Source organism: Osmerus mordax, chromosome 5 (genome assembly GCF_038355195.1).
Source record: "Osmerus mordax isolate fOsmMor3 chromosome 5, fOsmMor3.pri, whole genome shotgun sequence".
Taxonomy (NCBI): domain Eukaryota; kingdom Metazoa; phylum Chordata; class Actinopteri; order Osmeriformes; family Osmeridae; genus Osmerus; species Osmerus mordax.
Window position 1 is genome coordinate 18,959,411 of NC_090054.1, and position 20,312 is coordinate 18,979,722.

The window sequence follows — 20,312 nt, forward strand, 5'->3', positions numbered from 1 at the left end:
CAAACGTTCCAACTATAGTTTCATATACCTTTACAATAAAAAAAACAAGAAATGCATTTATTAACAGGAGAACGTGTGTGATTTCCCACTAAGTTTATCTAGTTTTTGTTGCTTTTTGTTTTGAGAAGTGTTATTTTTTTCAAAAGCCTCCCCCGAGGAGTCTTTTTTATGGGATGGACAATTACAGGTCTTTGTGGTAAATAAAAAAAACGTTTGTGAATCGAACACCCTCATTATGAAAACTGTTTGAGTCGTAAATATAATGTCAACAGGTGCTTAGCTCATGGGCAGAATTATCTATTTAAAATCTCTCAGTTTACAGTTTGACTCCCAATACGCATTTAAAAGGTCCTGATAAATGCTTTCTAAGATTGTATATTATTATTTTTGAGTGGCTAATGCCACGCTGTTGTTTGCAGGATATTGTAGAGGGTATACGGATCAAATTCAGTAGTTTAAAACCTATGGGTGTAGAGATAGATAGGTTACTGTACATGCGCTTTAGTATTCAAGTTGGTGCTGTGTAACAGTATCAATGTTTGAAGAAGTGACATTGCATTATGAAACCTTTGGAAAGACTTTTCATTCAGTGTACATTAAGACATGTGTTGCATTTAGACTATAGCCTTGGACAGTTTAACATCTCATTGTGCATGCAGAAACGCTTTTCAATAATAACTATATTCAAATTACACGTGTGTCAGGAATCATGCGCTGTTGTATTAAAGTCAGTTTTTTTTGTCCAATGATTAGCATAATTATGTTTATGGAATATGAAAGTGTAGGTATAAGCCTGCTTTTTTACTCGAATTCAAAAACGTTCGTTCACAACTGGTCAGCAGAAGCCTGGCAATTACTAACAAACAAGTTGGTTGAAGTTGGATGGACTATTCTGATGAAGCCTTGATGTTCAGGTGATGACATCTAATCTGTCCTCGCGTCGATGATGGAAACAAAAGTGCGGCGTTAGCAGTGACATAAAATAAATAACTACATACAAAACTAGAAATTGTGTTGAAAGAGGACTCTGTTTGAACAGCTTCATCACAACTCAACCCAATATTTTATGTTTTCCAACGGTATACATAATCTTTCTTGAAACGGCTGTGACTCATTTTCAGGATGTCAGTATTTGCATTGTTTGTACAGTGGCTATTCGCAGTTATAAGGCCACAACTTTTAAGATACTTTTCTGCTTCATCAGGTCCTGGCCATGGGAATGTCCATGACCTTGTTATTTGTTACGATGGAAATGCTAATGTAATATAACATACATGTCTTAAACACTTAACCAAAATGAGACTGAAGTAACTAAAGTACAAACACATTGTTTAATACTAAAAGTAGCTAATGTAATATTAAATATCAGAGACTAGTTGTGCATGATCATCCATGCTCCTGTGTTCACATGTTTATATTCATCGTATTACTTAAATAAGCCTACCTAAACAAAACTGTTTGAAGATGAATTATTCAAAGTTATTGTCGTTGAACAGGTTTAAGATCAAAGATTAGATTGTAACAAAACAAATAGACCTATTCTCGAGAAGAGCAAGGTGGTCATTAAATTCTGTGTTTCTCCTGGTGAGCGATGCTGATGTTTTACCAGCGCGTGAGTGCAGCATATGTTCTTGGAAAGGGGTGGGGAATGCTGTTAAACTTTTGGGCTAAAGATGTTAGAGAAATCTGCCGGCCAAAGCTGGGCTAACAAGACTCCCACTGGGTATAAATGCTGCGCATTGTAGAGATTTAGTTGGAATCTTAGTTTATGGAAAAGGGACTCTAATTCGGCAACTATACGAAAACGAATGGAATCAGAATAAACAGAATAAACTTTATACATAAACAAAGGCCCTTTTAAATGACAAAAATTATATATAGGCCAATCCATATAAAACCATAACTAGGCTACTTAATCTAAAAACAAGAATTTCCAAGTCTAACGGGACCTATGTTAAACAAAGGGACATGACAAATATTATTAGCCTCTAGCGTGCATCGTTTGATCAATGTCATCGCTGTGGTTTATAAACATCTCAGGTCAGCTAAATGACAGTGCTTAAAAACAGTCATGCTGGAAAATAGGCTATCCCTCTGCCTCAGCACTGCTCAAGAATTTGTCGGATGGATACCCTACAATAAAATGCAGTGTAGCCTATATGCTGTTGAGCCTGTTACAAATGTGAACAAATCAATCATAGATCAAAACTTTGGCAGTTACTTGGCAAATAGCAATCCTTTGAGTTGAAGGCAAAATGCTTGATGCGCGCATCACTTCACGCACGTGGACATGCTTTACGCACGCAATTGTCCATGACACATGTCGCTGTGTCCTCTTTCAGAAAGGCTATTTGCCGTTTTACGTAAGCCTACTTAGACAACTGCTCATTTTTATGCTACCATATTGTTGGCTACGCGACACACATAGTTTTTCTTAAAGGCATGCATCAACTCCAGTTTGCAAATGTTTCTTGACTCTAAAGCGGCAAACCTTAAACCTCACTGAAGGTTAGTTGGCCTGTAATGCATAAATATGCCATAGTGTGATAACTCTTTAAACAAAGTTATGTTTGCACTGTAGGTGTTTTGGCGTGGTGACATGCATGCCCTTAAATAAGGGAAATGCATAGGCCTACTGTAGCCTAAATATTGCTACACTTGTAATACTTTATTAAAAGATTTGGTATGAATTTCTCATTTGGTTTGGAAAATGTAGTCTTTACTTGATGTGACACACATTTGATGCACATGCAATGTTGTAGACCAAAATATCTCGATAACATTTTAGTTTATGCCTGTTTATGATTAAATATTTTTAATCAAAATTTTAAAAAGGTTACCTCTCCTTTGTTTACGGTGGGGTATTCACATATTTTTTCTACAGGAAGGTTATTTTTTTACAAAATTGTCCATAATAGAGTAGGCTATCCATGGCAGGTGCAGTGTGAAAAGTCTGTAATTGACTCTTAACACTCTTTCAGTCAGACGAAACAAAACATTTACTGTAGATTTAATGAAATATGTATCCCCAAAAGTTATATAATTATCAGTACTAGGCCTACTGCTAACAACTGAAAATTCCACTAGGTCTGTTCTTAACAGTACAGTTTAAGTGGTAATTGTGTTTTATTGTTGTAATTATTGTAATTATTATGCTTGTATTTCTGTATTTGCATAGCATTGTTCCGGTCATGGGCTTCACTTTTTCACTTCACTTTATGTCTCTACCTGACTGGTGTAGCCTACTTTTAGCGCGTACGTTTGTATTTTAATGTCCTTTTTATGTTTCTTTTTTTTTGCAAACCGTTCGGGGTCAAGTACAGTGAGACGGTTATTGATGGACACATTGATTTCAACGTTTCTTGAACCATTACACATTTTAGTGTATCAGGTGCATCCCATAAAATAAGATGAAACAGCGCAAAGGGGGGTGTTGTGTTACGGTCAAGGAAGAGCGCGCGGTGGTCAGGGGAGTAGAACCAAGCCAAGCATTAATGGACCAGGCAACTCCCCGCGTGCAGCGGACGCATAAAGTTACCGTACAAACCGCTGCTATCTGTCACGGTGGATGACCTGTGCGAGTAAAAAAAAGTCGTGTTGCAGAACTACAAGACTATCCAACATGAAGGGTCGAAACAATGGCCTGTTCTTGCAATTGCAACTGAAATCGCAAACTTGTGGAACTTCATGACCAATGCGGAAAAAACCGACCACTCAAATTTAAAGATTTACAAACAGCCTTCAGTTCACAATAGCTTTTCTTGGGTGGTCATTTGATGCCGTTCCATTACATCTGTCCACCCGTGAGATTACCTTCACCATTTGTGCTGCCTTCACTTTGCAATATAGGAGTACACTCAACTTGCGAATACAATTTAAACGTGTTGTTGAATGTAATATCAATACCGATGTTGTAATAAGGAGGTTTCTTAGGCCTCTGCGCACCTCAGAAGCGGATCAAATACGTAAAAGCAAACAGCTTCACTTTGTGAATGTCGTTGATTACCGTTCTAGGGGCCTACTCACTGTGCCAATAAACATAACTCAATAGATTACACACATGACCTTCAATGTATAGAACACGACATGGAACCTTAGAAACTATCAAAGTAAATTATGTTATCAACCAACCCCTCAAAATGTTTACTGGTACAGTGGTACCTACTTTCCAGACCCACATGTCTTTCTTGACAAAAATTTGTGAAATCACTATCACAGATCAATGTGAATTATGTTTCTTGTGTACTGTTGGTTGGGTTTTCTTACATTTCCACCCAAACGGGTAGGACCAGGTAGACTGCTGAGTAAGCCAGACTTTCACTTACTAATATAGGTGTGTATTATAGTATGTGTGTGCGTATGAAAGTGTGTGTGTGTGTGTACAGTATGCGTGCATGTGTGAGTGTGCCTGTGTGCGTGTGTGTGAGTGCGTGGGACCCGTCTTCTTCAACTGAAACGAAACTGTCAGTAAACACCAGTGCTGTTTTCAGAACAGAGAACTAAATACTAACACACTGAAGCCAAAACACTGGAGTGGAATGTTGTATATCATCAATATCACATCGTTTATAATGCAGTTCTGGACTGTGGACTGGGTCGTCATACGTAACAGGCAACACAATGTTAATTACATTTCTGTCGTTGCAATTAAAAAGCAAACAGGCTCTCTTTTCCTGCTTCACACGGGGAGGCAGGTGTCAGGGGCGAGACCTGGGCCCTGATGGTCAACATCAACACTGTTGTGGAACGTTCCAAGATGCTGGGAGGATGAGTGTTCTTCCTGCTGCAATGGAAACCATAACAAGGACTACTGAGTGTGGTTGAAAGAATGATGCGTGTATATTCCCGCACACAGACAAACACAAACTTAGATTATGTTCTTGTAAGGAATACGTTTCAGAGTGAACAGCAGCAGGTCGCATTTATTATTGGTGCGTACGCCATCTAGAGGAGGGGATCGAACTAACAAAGAGAAGCAAAGATAAGAGATGAGAGAAGCTGTCCAACCAATAGAAACTAGCTTACGTAAAACTGGAACGTTTTATAATACATCAAATTTAGCATGACTTAATGAACCACAATTTGAATATTTAACAATTGTTTTGCAATTTCATTAGGACCACACAAGGGCAGAAAGCAGGCTAGTCTTTTCATTTGTGTTACACCCCTCAATCTTTCTCCGTTTTTCTCCTCACTTCTTTCTTCTTTTCACCCTTCATGTTCCCTCGCTCCTCTTATCTCACCACTCTGTTTTATTCATCCCTTTCGTTCCTCTCCTCACTTCTCTCCTCCTCTCCCCTTCTTTCCCCCTCCTCCAGGGGCGTTTCTACACGGGGGCCTACAGGGGCCAGTGCCCCTGTAAAAATGTCCCTGGCCCCCCCTTTGGCCCCCCCTGAGCTGACTGAATAAAAATTTAACTATCTTTTCTTTTTTTTTTACACGTTTTTCTTCTTCTAGTAGTCATCATGAAACGAGGGACATTGCAGCCTTTTTTGCCCCAGTAAATGAAAAAGTTAGAGAAACATAACAAGGTATTAAGAGAGCTGAGGAGCTGGAAGAGGGAGAGCCAGAGCCATTTGTATGATTTTAATGTAAAGCTAAATTAAAGTATTTCATGTTTAAATATCATTTGTTTCCGTTTTTTAATGTGCCCCTCTGATTAAACACTGCCCCCCCCTTGACCCCCCCAGTAAAAATGTTCTAGAACCGCCACTGCCCTCCTCTAAGGGTCAGATCTCCATCTTCACTTCATTTTATCTGCCTCCATACCTCTCTGTCCCTTCCTCTTTCCTCCCCCTCTCTCTGTTTTCCTGCATAAGTATCCCCCCATCTCTATTTCTAACCTGCCTTCCCCCCACCCCGCTCTCTGCTGATCCTCTCCCGTTCTCCTCCTTCCCTCATCACGATAACTTCCACAACACTGGTTTTCAAGCTGTATGCTTCTCAGATGTTGCTGTTGTAGTCATTTGGATTTTTTTTTTACATGCAGTTACTGCTTGACTTAGTCTGCTATAGTGAGCTTCAATTGCTTCTTAGCACCAGGAAGAAGTGTGAGCAATTGTGTAGTTAAAGATGCAGAAAATATGCCATGGGTATAATTTTACTTTAGTGTGTTTGTGTGCATGTGTGTGTGTGTGTGTGTGTGTGTCTGTGTGTATGTGTGTGTGTGTGCCACTGTCTCCACGTGTGTGCTTGAAAAGAGAGGTTGAGATCGAATGAGAGACTGAGTGAGAGTAAATCCAATCATCGGTTGTGATTGATGTGAAGGTTTGTGGTCATGGCGCCCCCTGGTGACTGATCTGTGATAGGTCCTCGTTTGAACAGGTTTTCACCCACTCAACTCTGACCCAATTATATTCCAGATCCTTCAGCTGCATCTTCACGCTTCCTTCGTTGCCATTAGTGATTATGACGGGGGCAACCAGGAAATGACTACAATCACATATGTCATGTCAGATCAGTTATGGCTGCAGAGTTTGGGTTAAAAGTATATTGTCAGAAAATAGATTTTAAGAAAAAAAGATATGTTGTCAGTTATTCACGCCACTTCATTGCCATAAAGTTTCAAACTTGTCGAGATAATAATAAGTATATTTCTGTTTTTACTTATGTCAGTGCTTTGTCTTCCATCCACTTCATGGATGAATACCAGATTCAAGAATTAGACAGTAGATGGCACTGTTACACAACAAGTTCCAAGTCTGTGTGTTTCTGTGTTTCTGTGAGTGTGTGTGACATGTGAATGAAAGCGAAATAATAATATTATAATCTCAGTAAACACCCTCTGTCCATCCTCTCATCCTAAGGGTCACTAGGAATTACATTTGGTAAATCAAAAGAACGAACATTGTCCATTGACATTTTCGAGCAAAGAGCCTTTTTCTCCCAGCGTTTCCTTTTGGCCTCACCATTACATATCTCACACACAGCTATGTGATCCCGTCTCTGCACTGATAAACCTCCCAATCTTTACAGTGGCCCAACAATTCCTCCTCAGACAAGAAATTACCATTTGATATCTGAATTATCTTGACACACAGAATAAACCAGATAGTCCGACTCTGATCTTCCAGAGCTTCATCTTCTCCTCCTTGTGTGATGTACTGCTGAACCCCATTTACTAGCAGGACTATTGGGTCAGACCAGAGCAGGGGTTTGAAATATGCATGTGACCCAGGGGCACCTCGGGACAGATGCCTTTTAAAGAGTTTGCTTTGAAGACCAGATGAGTCACTCACCACATGTACAAAAGCCCATTAAATAAACATGTGGCCGGTCCAGCATTCAACTCGACCAGGGCCTCATCCGAACGTAACACAAGGGGCCAAGGGAGCCTCATCTCTGGGTTCCAGGGAGAACATGGGGTGGGAATTGGAGAGTTATGGATGTGCTACCTCAGATAGATGTTAAGGAGTGTCTTGTGTCTAGAAATTATTGATTGAGACAACTGGTTTCAAGGCGGTAGTGTTGAGATGAACAAAATTGTTTTTCATGGCCTAGAGAGTGGACTTTTTTTGTTACAGGTCACCAGTTTATATCAACACAGAATGTTTACTGTTTTTCAGATATAGTACCTATTGGTATCTATATTGGATGTGCCTTCAAAGGCAGCACATAAGGTCAAATGGCAACTACTTTTTAAATGGTTTACATCTGTAGTTATCTTTATTTGTCAACTTTCCTCTCTCTCTCGCGCTCAGGAAGCATGCCTTTATGTGTCCTCTTATGGACGTGGTGGAAATAGACTGCACTGACTTTTCACTCGTTGTTACTTTCGCCAGCATGCGCTCATGAAGAAAATACGGTCGCATTGGTGTGTGTGTGTGTGGGGGGGGGGGGGTTGAACCTAAAGTGGAAGTGAAAAAGTTGATACTCGCGCCTATACCAGGCTACCTACCTCCTCTGAGACTGGGATTAATGGTTGTCCTGTAGCTATAAGCGTGTTTTACTGTCCATTTACAGCGGGCCCTCTCAGTCTCCTACTCTTCGCCCGAGAGTTTAACTCTAAAAGGCCGCGCTCCAACTGAACCCATTAGATTTTCTCCTTGGAAGCTCGAAAACCCTGGGTATCAGTGGTGAAAAATTAACCAGGGAGTCGGGATTCCATTACACTCGCTGCCGTCTGAATCCTTGATCTAGCACAAATGGAAATCCAGTTCAGTGTTCCAACATCATTTGACTTTCATATGATAAAACATTAATGCGCGCGCTTGTTCAGACCCTGTCCCCGTGGTGCCCGGGCATTAACTGGAGCGCGAGAAGCTCCATGAAACTGGCAAGACAGGAAGTATGTGTGTACGAACCTCCATGTAGGATGAAGGATATTTCTGTCATTCTCAAAGAAAAATCGTACAATTCTAATACGTCATGTTAATATGTTGGGTGTGGTGCTGTGGTTTAGAGTTAGTTTTAGGCCTATTCATGAGACTGAACAAACCAATCGCGATTCATTACAGTGTCAGGGCACATGTGAACGCTTTAGCATTAACAGTAACAAAACATGTTTTACCATTAGATTTCCAGTCAAATTATTTGTACAGGCCTCATGCCGTGCTTAAACGTTTAACACCGCTTCTTGGTACCGTTTGTTATTACATAGAAACCCCACTGGGTGGCAGTATGAGCATGCGTAATGCTGCCAACTTGAACCTCCTTGTCAGTTAACCGACATTGTTGCTGCTTTCCTTGGAATCCACACAATCAGAGGCTGTTTGCGAACACGAGCTCAGCACTGTGGGTAATCCATTATGCTGCTCTAAACGGAGGTTAAATTGATAAGGCCAACCAGACTGTAGTCAATCTCCGACCTTTTGTTAAGAATATACACGCTGTTTAAAACGGTCCTGTGTACTTTTCATTCCACTAACGCAGAATGATTGTTATGAATCGATAATGTATTAAATATTAAATAAAATAAAATGTGTGTAAAGAAACCAGGGTAGGCTTTTACTTGATCATTAGGGTACTTATTGTTGAGTAGGCCTTGTCTTCACCAACCTATTTGAACTAGATCATAAATAGGCTGTGTAATTGTGTTTACTGTGATTCTTTGGAGTGCAGTGACTAACAGATAGATGTCCAGATTTGTAGTATAGGCTGTATCCTGTAGCACCTGATCTATAGTTTCTCACTGTTTAACCAGATCTAAATAGTTAACAAGTAAATTGGTCTTCATATGTTTTTATTAACAATCCCTGTTAAATAGGCTAGTAATTTGTTCATAACTAAGATAAAGTTCAATTGCTTTCGCCATCACATTAAAACTACTAAACTGGGGTTTAGTAGTTTAATTTAATAATTTTTTATGTTATTTTTAAATGCTGAATTTCATGTTGCGTGTTGAAGTTAACAGTTGGATAAATTGCCTATCTTTAAACGTATTTTGAAAATATAGACCAGCGATAAAATAGGCTATGTGAATGCAATTGCTGGTTATTTTACAATAGACATGTTAGTTGGGCCTATTTGGGTTTCACTGTCCGGTAATATGCAAAGTATGTTTAAAACGGACAGATGAAGGTGTCAGGGAAAGGGATATGAAGACAGGGGAAAAGATGATTACTGAACAGGCGGGCAGTCTGTCGCTCATTATTCGTCCTCGGCTGAGCGGGTTTGGATGTGTGGCCGAGTCTATCCGGCTCTTTCAATGAGAGTGGAGGGACTTGTTTCTGCCCAGGCTTGCACTCTCTCTCCGGTTTGACAATAGTGAGTAGCGTTCACTGACAGGATATGGAACAATCGCCAATTCATCAGGGGGAACGTGTCACCAAAGTCCAGCTAACATGACATCTGTTTAAATGGTTTCTTGCTAATAAACTTGTCTCGAATGGTGTCTTTGTTAGCATGTCAAAGATTATTTACAAAATGAGTCAAATCTATAAATGGTCTGATGATTGTTGGGCAGAGTTGCCGTAGGAGACGCAGGGGTGCTATTGGTGACTCGGGCGGCAACCTCTCCGGCTCAGCGGGGCTCCGCGAGCAGCGGCGCTAATTGAGAAGGCCGGCCGGAGGACGCCTTAGTGAACGGATATGAGATATGAGGTAAAAACTCTCTCTCTCTCTCTCTCTCTCTCTCTCTCTCTCTATGTCTGTCTTTCAAATTCATACTAATTGCTAATTGAATTGTTGACTTACCTTTAATCGGTAGGTTGTCCTTTCCCTCAAACGGACGTAGCCATCTCAAGTAGGCCTAGATAGTTTAAGTGATTGGTGTTCCAGAGTTTTAAAATTGTATTCATACAGTAGAATGACAGTAAAATACTAAAATTGTATTTAAAATGCACCTTTGAAGTAGGCCTGCTGGCTTCAGTTGCCGTGTATTTCACTCAAAGCATGCATCGATCTACGATAGGCCTATATATAGCCAATATAATTAAAAAAATATTGTAATACATTTGACCTATAAATATATGTGCCTGAACGATATGCTTGCGGCGTCGTAGATTATATTATTTGTCTCAATGACTCTCGCTTCGTGTGTTTATGTTTTCTTTCTCACTGCATACATTAACGCCATAAAATGGCATGAGAATAGCTGTTGAAATCACAGGTGCTGGCTGTGTTTAAGCTGCTCGCGGGTCTGTCCACTCAGTGTGCAGAAGGCGCGAGATCAGAGCCGTGTACCCCCCCTTTTTCTCCCTCCCCCTCCATCCATTGAGCAACAGAGAGGTGTGTTGCGGATGAACAAGCTAAAGTTGGGTTGCTTTCATGTTGTGCTTGTTTAAAAGAGCTCGTGGAATGGTACTAATCGGCATTAAAGCATATTTCCCCTAGTGCTGAACGTTTTAAAACGGTAAGCATCAGAGAGGCTATGATCCCATCTGCCTATGCCTCCAAATTAAAGTTCAAACGAGAGGCTTATACACCACTGATCCTGTATCATAGCCTCTCGTGACCCCTCAATTACTATTTAATAGAATTACAGTTTTAAATCCCTGTAGTCTTAGAGAGAGAAGAATGTTTATCGTTGGCCCAGCGTTGTCTCTCAATGACCACAACCTGGCAGGTGCAGCGACCATGGTACTCAGAGTACAATGTCAACATAGCCTATCCATGGAATGCTCCCTTGTATAGTTTGGTCGTTCTGAAACCATTCTTATTTGAACACACACAAGCGCGCGAAGGGGGAGATATGTGGCATGAGACCATACAAACATGCTGTGTTTGTTTTTGTCTACATGGTAGTATCCATCAACAGCTAAGAGTGTGAAAATTATACACTAGAGAGCTAATTAAATAAACTAACAACCATTACAGATTATTGTTATGGTAATCAATGCCGTTTAAATGTTTAGTCCTCATGTATTGCATATCCTTAATGTGGTTCTCATCGTTGGCCTAATACTTAATTAGGCTAAATATAAATCGGTATTATATAACTTTAGGGTAGCATATATTTTTGCCATTAAGTGTTTGTCCGACGTCTTACCTTAATTTCAGACTTGTGCAAAAATGAGTAAGCATTAAGTCTAAAAGGCCCGGTCCTGCATAAGAACGCCTGCACTGTGCAGTGAGAGGTTGTGCCGCTGCTACACGCGCTGAATTCGGGTCAAAGGGAACTGCCGCTCTTTGAGAGCTGCATGAATACACACGAATAGAAAAGTTGTGTTCAGTTAACCGGTGAAATCAGAGAAAAAACAGGGCAGGGCAAGCATTTCTCACTGTAGACCATGGCCAAATAGTTCTCGGCTGCCTCTATGCTCACAAGGTTATGGGAAAAAGACAATTAATCCTTTATTCAGTTTGTTTGACACACGCACTATAGACGATACACATAGAAAGAGTGGGGAAAAACGTGCCCGTCTATTGTAGCTCCACTTGTCTCACATTCTCGTTTACTCTCTCTACGTATTCACATGTGAGTATCACACACAGAGATTACTCCTCGCTAAGTTCTTTTGTCTCATGATCCATATTTGACTTGACAGATCACGAACAAAAACCCCTAGCACGCAGTAATGATCCCCGCTGAAGCAACAGACTTCAACCATTTGCCTACCACAAGTGTACCTCAAGGCGAAGTAAAACGTTGAAGTTTATACTAATAACCTAAAACACAAAAAGTCTGCCACCAAAACAGGTCAAAGGTCATTGCGGTGTGTGAGCACCTAAAGTTTGTTTGCCCTAAAAATAATTTTATAGAGGGAATAACTCTATAAATATCCACTTTATCCACTTTAACAGTGCAAACATTAGGTAAATTAAAAAATCTTAATTTAAAAAAGTTTTATTAAAGTGAAAAAAAAATTCTGCTCAGTTACCGATTATTTAATCCCGATCATGACCGGGTCTTGTCGCGGCAAATAAACTTGTTCAGTGAGAGTGACCAGGCAGATACAGATCAGCAATGGCGGGGTGGCGGTTTCCACCTCCCCGTGATGGTGATAGGGCATATCTTTCTCCTGCAGATAGACTTAAGACGAAGAATTATCTTAAATGCAGATTTACTTCAACCACAATCAACTCCAAATGATTGCTATGGAATCAGTGCTTTTTAGTTTTCTTTGCATTTGTGTCCGATGCATTAGTGCTGAACCTTTAGGTTGATTGATTTCTCTATCGGGACGACTTTGGCAAGATAGGGTAGACTTTATGAGAATATAGGTTAGTCATTACAAATAGATTGAACGTCTGTTTTGGCGTAAACAGCCCCCAGACTTGACCGTCGTCGAATATGCTAAAAACTTGGGACAGTTCTGTACAAAAATTAGAGAAAATGAAATATACCGCAAAGTTGCAGATAATGAAGTGTAGTTATGTCAAATATTAGATTTCGATGCGTGTTGATCTTCATTATAGGAAAACAGCTTTCCTTTCTTGAAGGTGCAGACGTCAATGTAGATGCACTAACCAAACCACAGACTTTACATACAAACTGTGGTAAGGCTACTGTCAAGCAGGTGGAGAGGGAGCATGTGTTAGTAGTTTGAAATGAAGCTTTGGGCTTTTAACACATCACGCTAATGCAGCGTTTTGTTGCACTATAGGCCTATTATACTTGTCAACCATCTGCAAGTCTACAAAGCGCCTGAAGACACCGGGTTGTGTGTATGTGACCAAGGGATGCTTCGCCAATCCAAACATCTAACATTAGATCAAGAAGACAAGCTCATGGACTGTGGGTGACCTTTGGACGAGAAAGATTTCAAATCACATCATCAACCTACAGTAGGTTATGTGTTTGTACTAAAGAGATACTGCCCTGTTGAATACGATAGACCTGGCTGTACAACTCAGAAATCCCAAGTGTCAATGACATAAATAATGAAAATGGCACACTTGCTCAGTTTTCTTACAGTCCACGCAGTGAATGTTGGTGGCGATGCCTTTTATGCTGCCTAGTGATAGTAGCTTGGATCTTTTTCACCATGAGCTACTGTGGCACATTCTTTAGACTTTCAAAATGATATTTGCGCGTTTTGAACATCCTACATTGATCATTGCACATCTTGTCAACGTTAATAAAATAAAAATATGTCATGGACAGTGTCGAGGAACAACCATGAAAAGACAAGCTCAACCAGTGAAATCAGTGGCGTTGCAAATATAGGAAAACCAGGGCCATTATGGTTGGTTTGGGACTGAGATGGAAGGCCTGGGGAAAGCCTTTTTGGGGGAATGCTCGAGCTTGAGGAAGAAAAGCTCTTTCACTGGTCCACAATAGGAGATTGGACTAGGGGAGGAGTCCATCATGATTACACCATTTAATGGCGCGTTTACTTAATTTCTGTATTCACTGGCCACCGTAAACAAAAGAGGAAACGGCACTCACATTTAAGGGCTACATGACGTTGACGTTTGCCATAACATATGCAAGCCCGTTTGCAGGTTTATGTTTTAAACCTACACGATTAAAGTCTAGTTCACGTCTTGCTCAGGGTTTTGGACACATGTCCTATATTCAATGTTTTGTTGTGAATGCAGAAGCAGATGATGAAAACATATGGCGTCATACATTTTGTTCTCATAAACGCTCGAGATTGGATAAGCAATTAGCATGTGTTGAAAAGAGAGACTTAATACAGAATGTATAAGAAAAATGAATACTGTATTTGATTTAAAAATGTATACATTAACATAAACACGCAGGAAAGAAACATTGAATAATAAGCGCTTTAGGCGACCCTCGGGGAAATAGAACAACTTGAATTGTCGTTGAGCAATAGGCTATTCCAAATTTATATTAAACTTATTTTGCATAAATGTGACTGATAACACGTGTATCTATATCATCATTTTCCCATGTTAAGTATAAAACAAACAAACAAAACGCCTATAGCACTTAGATTTACGCTTTGACAAATATTTTATGTAGGAACACCAAGTTGAGAAAAGTGAGGAAGGATAGAAAAGAGGATGGAGACGGGAGAGCAATAATATGTACAAGCATATTTCTACACGTATATTACAGACCGGGAGAATGATCGCATTATTTGAGATATACATAATTCAATATAAAATCTTGAAATAAAAATAAAAATCTGATACAGTCATAACGATTCAGTTCAACATTTGACCAGTACCCCACACAGGCAGTGACAGAAGTGTAGTAAAAAGGTGCTTACGACTTAAATGATTGTCTGATGAACATAAAGTAAAACAGGATTGCATCTTGGCTGACCGGCATCATCACTTGGACTAAAACGGAGATGAAAAAGGCGATTAAACACCATATTCTGGTTATTCCCTCTTCTGGATGGTCCATGTGGAAATAATGAATTCAGAGTATTTTTCCCCAGATACAAAAAAAAAAAAAAAAACATCATGCAAGTAGTGGTGGGGGTAGGGGGAAGGCGTGGGTCCATTGAAAGCGCTTGAAAAAGACGTGCTTTTAGGCCTATCTCTTTTTTATATTTATATCAATTTGTCCTTTTTTCATCCCCAAATATTTCATAGTTGTTCAGGTCCATATTCCCTGTAAATATTTCTCTTTTTTGTATCATACATCGCACTCCGAGTCACTAGAGGTCACGGAAAGAATGGACGTTCCGGTGTCGACTCGTTCTGTCATGCTCGATACGCTGGTGGTGGGGCTGGCGGCAGTCGACGGCGATTCGGCCGAGCTGTGCGGAGTGCAGCCGGACTCTGAGAGAGACCGCATACCATTCTGTCCCATCCCTTGATGCTGGAGCCTGGAGATTAAAAGGGAGTAGAAAAACTGCAATTAGATACATAATGTCCCACTGCAAAATAGCCTTCAGCCTGTCTTTGAATAGGCTATACACATATAGTATACAACAAGCAATGCTTTTAACAAATGTCAATGCTTTTACCAAAAAGCAATAGCCTAGCATAAGCTCGTCCGTGAATTTTGTTGATGTTTTTCTGAATAATAAAACCTACACCTTGTAACAAAATGCATGCATAGTAAATTATATCAAATAAAAATATCAATTCATGTACATTGTTTAATTATACTAACACTATCGCAATATTATTGTTTTACGTTTTCCTAATATAGGCTAGCCTATAATAGGCTATATAACTAAATGCAAATTAGACACATAATAACAGTTGAATTACAAACATAACCTGTTCAGATTGCTTGGTTTATAGGTTGTTTATAAGCCTGTGTATGAATGAGTGACGTCAAATTTTGAATCACTCCAGACATCCTAAACGCTTATCTCGATGATAGTAGGTCTACCACTATAGGCACGAATTACTGAGACATGGAAATGTATATTTACTCTGAATACGTTAACAATATAGGCTTATTTAAATGATTAGAGCTATTTGCATGTAATGTTGTATCAATAGTATGGCTGTTGTTTTTCAAAATCTGCCTGCAAATGTAATTTCAATCATTTTTCTAGTTCAGGTCAATTAATATTGCACAACAACGTAATGTAATATGTAGTTGCAATAGGCCCACTTATTTTAGAATTTCAGCCACTGAAATGTGTAAATGAATCAAGTGTCATGCCTTTTGTGCGCAACACAAAGCTATTCTGTTTTGGGGTAAAATATCATTTTATTTAGATGGTTTCATTTTCTTTTTTATGTAATCCTCATATCTATTTCTTTTTAATGTAATCATCCCATAGCCTATCAAGAGATAATATACAGAAATATTTCTAAAGTGATCGATTTCAAACAATGTTTTGATAATAACTGGCTTTGAATATAGTGTTTCCGTTTCAAAGGTGTATCGTGTAACTTACATCTGAGAACATAAAATTCAGTTGCAAGTAAAATACAAGATGTGTTTCTGTGCTTGCTTTAGTCCACACACCGGACACAATAATGGCAACAAAATTATTGTTTTATGTAGACTAATGTCTTGCTGGAAATGTTGATAACTGTACATACTCATGGTAGATCATTTTCGAAACGTAGCCTTTTCCTGGTAAGATCACGAATGTGGTGTTGTTTTGACTGTGGTGCATGAGCTAACATGAGGCTATGTTTTGATTTCCATCGCTTGCTAGTCGATTCAGCATTGGAATTTAGCTTAGGATAAGTCAGAGTCTGTTTTACGCATTAAAATAACCGTTTGCATGTTTTACGCTCACAATGTGATTAGATATGTTTTGAAAGGTTTAAAATAACAGTGTTGTACCAATGTAGCCTACTTCTGGATATGACTAAAATGTCACCGTAGCCTTGCGTCCTCAACCCTGAACATTGACTGCTTTTAATAACACTTCTTTGAGTGTGTTTATGTACGAACATATTTATCTTGGGCATGAATATTTGCCAAAAAATGTACAACAGCTTCCTTAGGCTAGGTTGTATGCTACACTTAACAATAAATGGAACACTAACCTGTTTTTCGCTGCTGCGGCTCTGTCTCGTTGCCTTCGGTTTTTAAACCAATTTCCGACCTGTGTGGGAGTGAGTCCTGTGGCTTGAGCCAGTTCTCTTTTCTTGCTCGGGTTTGGGTACGGGTCCTGGAGATACCACTCTCTTAAGAGACTGCGTGTACGCTCCTTGAAACAGTGCGTCTTCTGCTCGCCGTCCCAGATGGTCCTGGGCAGAGGGAACTTCTTTCGTACCCTGTACTTATCAACCGGTCCTAAGGGGCGACCACGCAGCTTCTCGGCCTCCTGATAGTGCGCCTCCAGCCACATGGCCTGCAGCTTGCCGTGGGAGTCCTTGGTAAACTTATGGTTCTCCAAGATGTGGTACAAGTCTCTGAAATTCCCCGTGTGGAAGGCGACAACGGCGCGCGCTCGCAGGATGGATTCGTGCTTGTTGATCGCCTCGCATGCTCCCGGTGCAACGGGCAGGGACCACAGGAATCGTCCCAGCCGTTCGATATCTCCGGTTTCCTCCAGCGTCTCACAGACGCTCGCCACTTGCTCCGGAGAGAAGTTGAGGGTCGGTAGCTGAAACATTGACAAGTCTTCTGGAGACCTGGTGCTGGGAGTGCTGTTCGCCAAGAGCAAAGGGCGATCAGCGAAGTTTGGCAGAAAGAAATGGGAGGGATAAAGCTCTAAAGGGGATCTGAAAACCATGGAATGACCTGAGAGAGAAAGAAAATTATCAAGAAAAAGAAACGACGAGTAAAGATTGAATGATTCAATAGCTATCGCCTAATGACACCAGCCTCATAATATCTCCCCCCTAAATCCACCGTGAGTGTAGCATTGAAACATTTTGTGTCGCTTTTTCTATTGGTCTTCTTGGTGTCGTTGTGAGGTTGTCATGGCAGCCCTGCCAATCACTGTCAAGCGTGCCAATCATTAGCCAGTACGTAGACCGAGGCTTTCACCACTTCTGCAGCACGCACGGGGGGTTATCACAAACTCCGATCTCAACACCACCCTCCCACAGCACGGGCTCGCAAGAAGTAGAAGCCAATGCTCGCCTATTTGTTGAATGGAATGAGCAATTAGTGGGTGGAATATTATTGCGATCTTAACGAGGCTCGTTAAAGTTAAAGAAGATATGTAGGGCAGAGATGCTTAGGTGGGGAGGGGGTAAGAGGCGACAAATGGACAAGTCAGGATACACGAGAAAATACCTACGTTTGAATACATACTAGACCACTCTAATACTGTATTCACACAATATTTTCACTAGTTTTTCCTATTCGGTAGGCTACATGGGAATAGTTTTCAATTTTTGGAGAGGGATGCCTGCTAACATCAGCCATTGCCCATTTCGTTTATCCTCCTTTTTTTGTCCTTTCCGATTCTCTGTGCAATAGGTTACAAAATGATTTCTTTATATTTTTTAATATAGTACATAAAGTATTTGAAACGGTCACGATTTGAGGGACTTTAAATGTTTGGAAAAGCGATATGTCAGTATTTACTGTGACACGGCTGTGCTTCCGCTAGGTTAGAGCAGTACGGGTGGCTCCACCGGAGTTGGTCAGGGTGTAGGCTACTCTGCTGCTGCCGCTCGCCGTCCTGTCCGACTCGGCCTGGGCTGGTGAGACGCTGCGGTGAAGACCTGGCCCGCTGCCCGACGTGTTACCAAACACAGAGTTCTGATGCCAAATGCATATCGATGCGTTGTTGTGATAATTAAACACGGATCCATGGAGCGTTTGATCCAAGAAACGTTTTACCAATGTTGTTATATGTTATAGTATAGTTTATACTAATGCATAGGCTATTCATACAAAATAATATACAGAATAAATATATTAGCCATTAGGCTGTGTTGGTCAAGTATCCACACATATCACAAGATACACTTTTGAATGTGTCATGAGATTCGGCTTCATTAGTCACGGTAGCGGTGTGATTTTCATGTTTATGTCAAAAGCGACGGTATTGCCTCATATTTAGACAGGGTTTAGCTGGTGTTAAAATAGTGTGAGTTCACTCTGTTACGAACAGTGGTCACATTGTAAGGGCACGTATAATGCGTAGCATCTAGACTTTGGTTAATCCGGTCTCAATAAAGCTGACATAATTATCCTAAGCCGCCTTTCTACGAAATCATTCAGGAATTCAAAACTTTTCTTTTTCTTTCTCAGATGTGTACATTCTCCGTTGTCTACTTTAGACCACCAGTTCCAGCGTTACAGGAAGTAAGTATCCTATCCAAGCATGCACAACTTTCTCTTTTGACGAAATTCATATTTCATATTTGCCTCGTATTAGTATTTTAAGGTGTTGTGTGTGTGTATGTGTGTGTTTGCGTGCGTGCGTGCGCGTGTATGTGAGTTGTAGTCTGCAGCCGTGAGGGTGTTCTTGTAAGCGTTGGGGCAGGTTGTGTCTTTGGGATCAAACCTGTTCGCTCCCTTGTCATACGAAACTCAGGAGAAGTAATTCCAAGTGGCACTTGAATTGGTCCCGTTGTTTCCTGGTCTGGAAGTAACAGGAGGTATTTCCATTCTAGCAGTGGTGGTAGTGTTAAAACTAACCTCCCCCTTACCAATATTAGGAGCAGGATTAGCAGAACTACTCCCGATATACACAGTCGTCTGTGACCTAGCTTGGTCGACCATGTTTAACTGGATTCTATGTGTTTGCAGGTAATACCTCAAATTATGTTTAGTAGAAGGAGCTAGTTGGAAACAACCCTCGCAGGCAATTCGGAAAACACTCAGACAGAGGTGAAATGTAAAACCTGAATGGGATTGCAAAGCTCAGTGGTGAATCACATTCTTTTACATAGCTTTTGTTTACGTTAAGCATGTAATTAACACCCCCAAACAAGTTTATTCACCTGGTCTAATTGTCTGTTTATCCTCCAGCTTCTAATGCTCCACACTCTTAACTATAACCAGCGGGTGGCAGGTTCCTCAATGCCGTCAAACCATTAACTAGATCATTGTTTATTTTCTGCAGAATCCCTCGATTTTACAATGTACGCGTGAATTATAACGCTTACACCGGCAAAAGTTTTAATTAACCTTGTCCACGCGTGATTATTCAATGTTGGCTATTGACAATGAACTCGAAATGTGGTCGTTTCCATTAGTTGTAGGCTATTTGTGTATGTACCAATGGGGGTCAAATAAACAAAGATGCTCGTTACGTCATATTGTGAGTGTGGAGACCAGGAACAGACAGACGTGCTCATTGAAAAGGTAAGAAAATCCAGTTTTATTTTTCTTTCACTTTGATCTCAAATTCTCAGATGTTGACCAAAAAATCTGTGAATGCTGCACTCAGTCGTCGGTCACCATGCATGCGTAATGTGGGGTTTTCCGGGGCGAAGAACTAGTGTGCTGGAAGTAACGGGTCCTTTTATTTTCTTTCAGATTTTTTGTTAGTTTACGATTTATGAGCGCTGTGAATTATGGAATGCAATCGCTTCGGACAGTGGAGAAATCGAGATGTCTCAATGACAGAGTTCAGGTCATGCTGATTGTGGGAAGCGAAGTAGACAATTTTTTGTGAAGTTAA

The 20,312-nt window shown here is 40.4% G+C and overlaps 1 protein-coding gene across 1 annotated transcript; it reads right to left on the reverse strand.

The window, feature by feature from the left end:
* Nucleotides 1–14,938: 14,938 nt before the first annotated feature.
* On the reverse strand, nucleotides 14,939–17,459 carry six3a (SIX homeobox 3a). Its single transcript, XM_067236629.1, has 2 exons — nucleotides 16,768–17,459; nucleotides 14,939–15,131 (listed from the first exon to the last, which is right to left on the reverse strand). Exons 1-2 carry the CDS (start codon nucleotides 17,457–17,459, stop codon nucleotides 14,939–14,941), a joined length of 885 nt encoding a protein of 294 aa, XP_067092730.1.
* Between the last annotated feature and the right edge of the window lie 2,853 nt (nucleotides 17,460–20,312).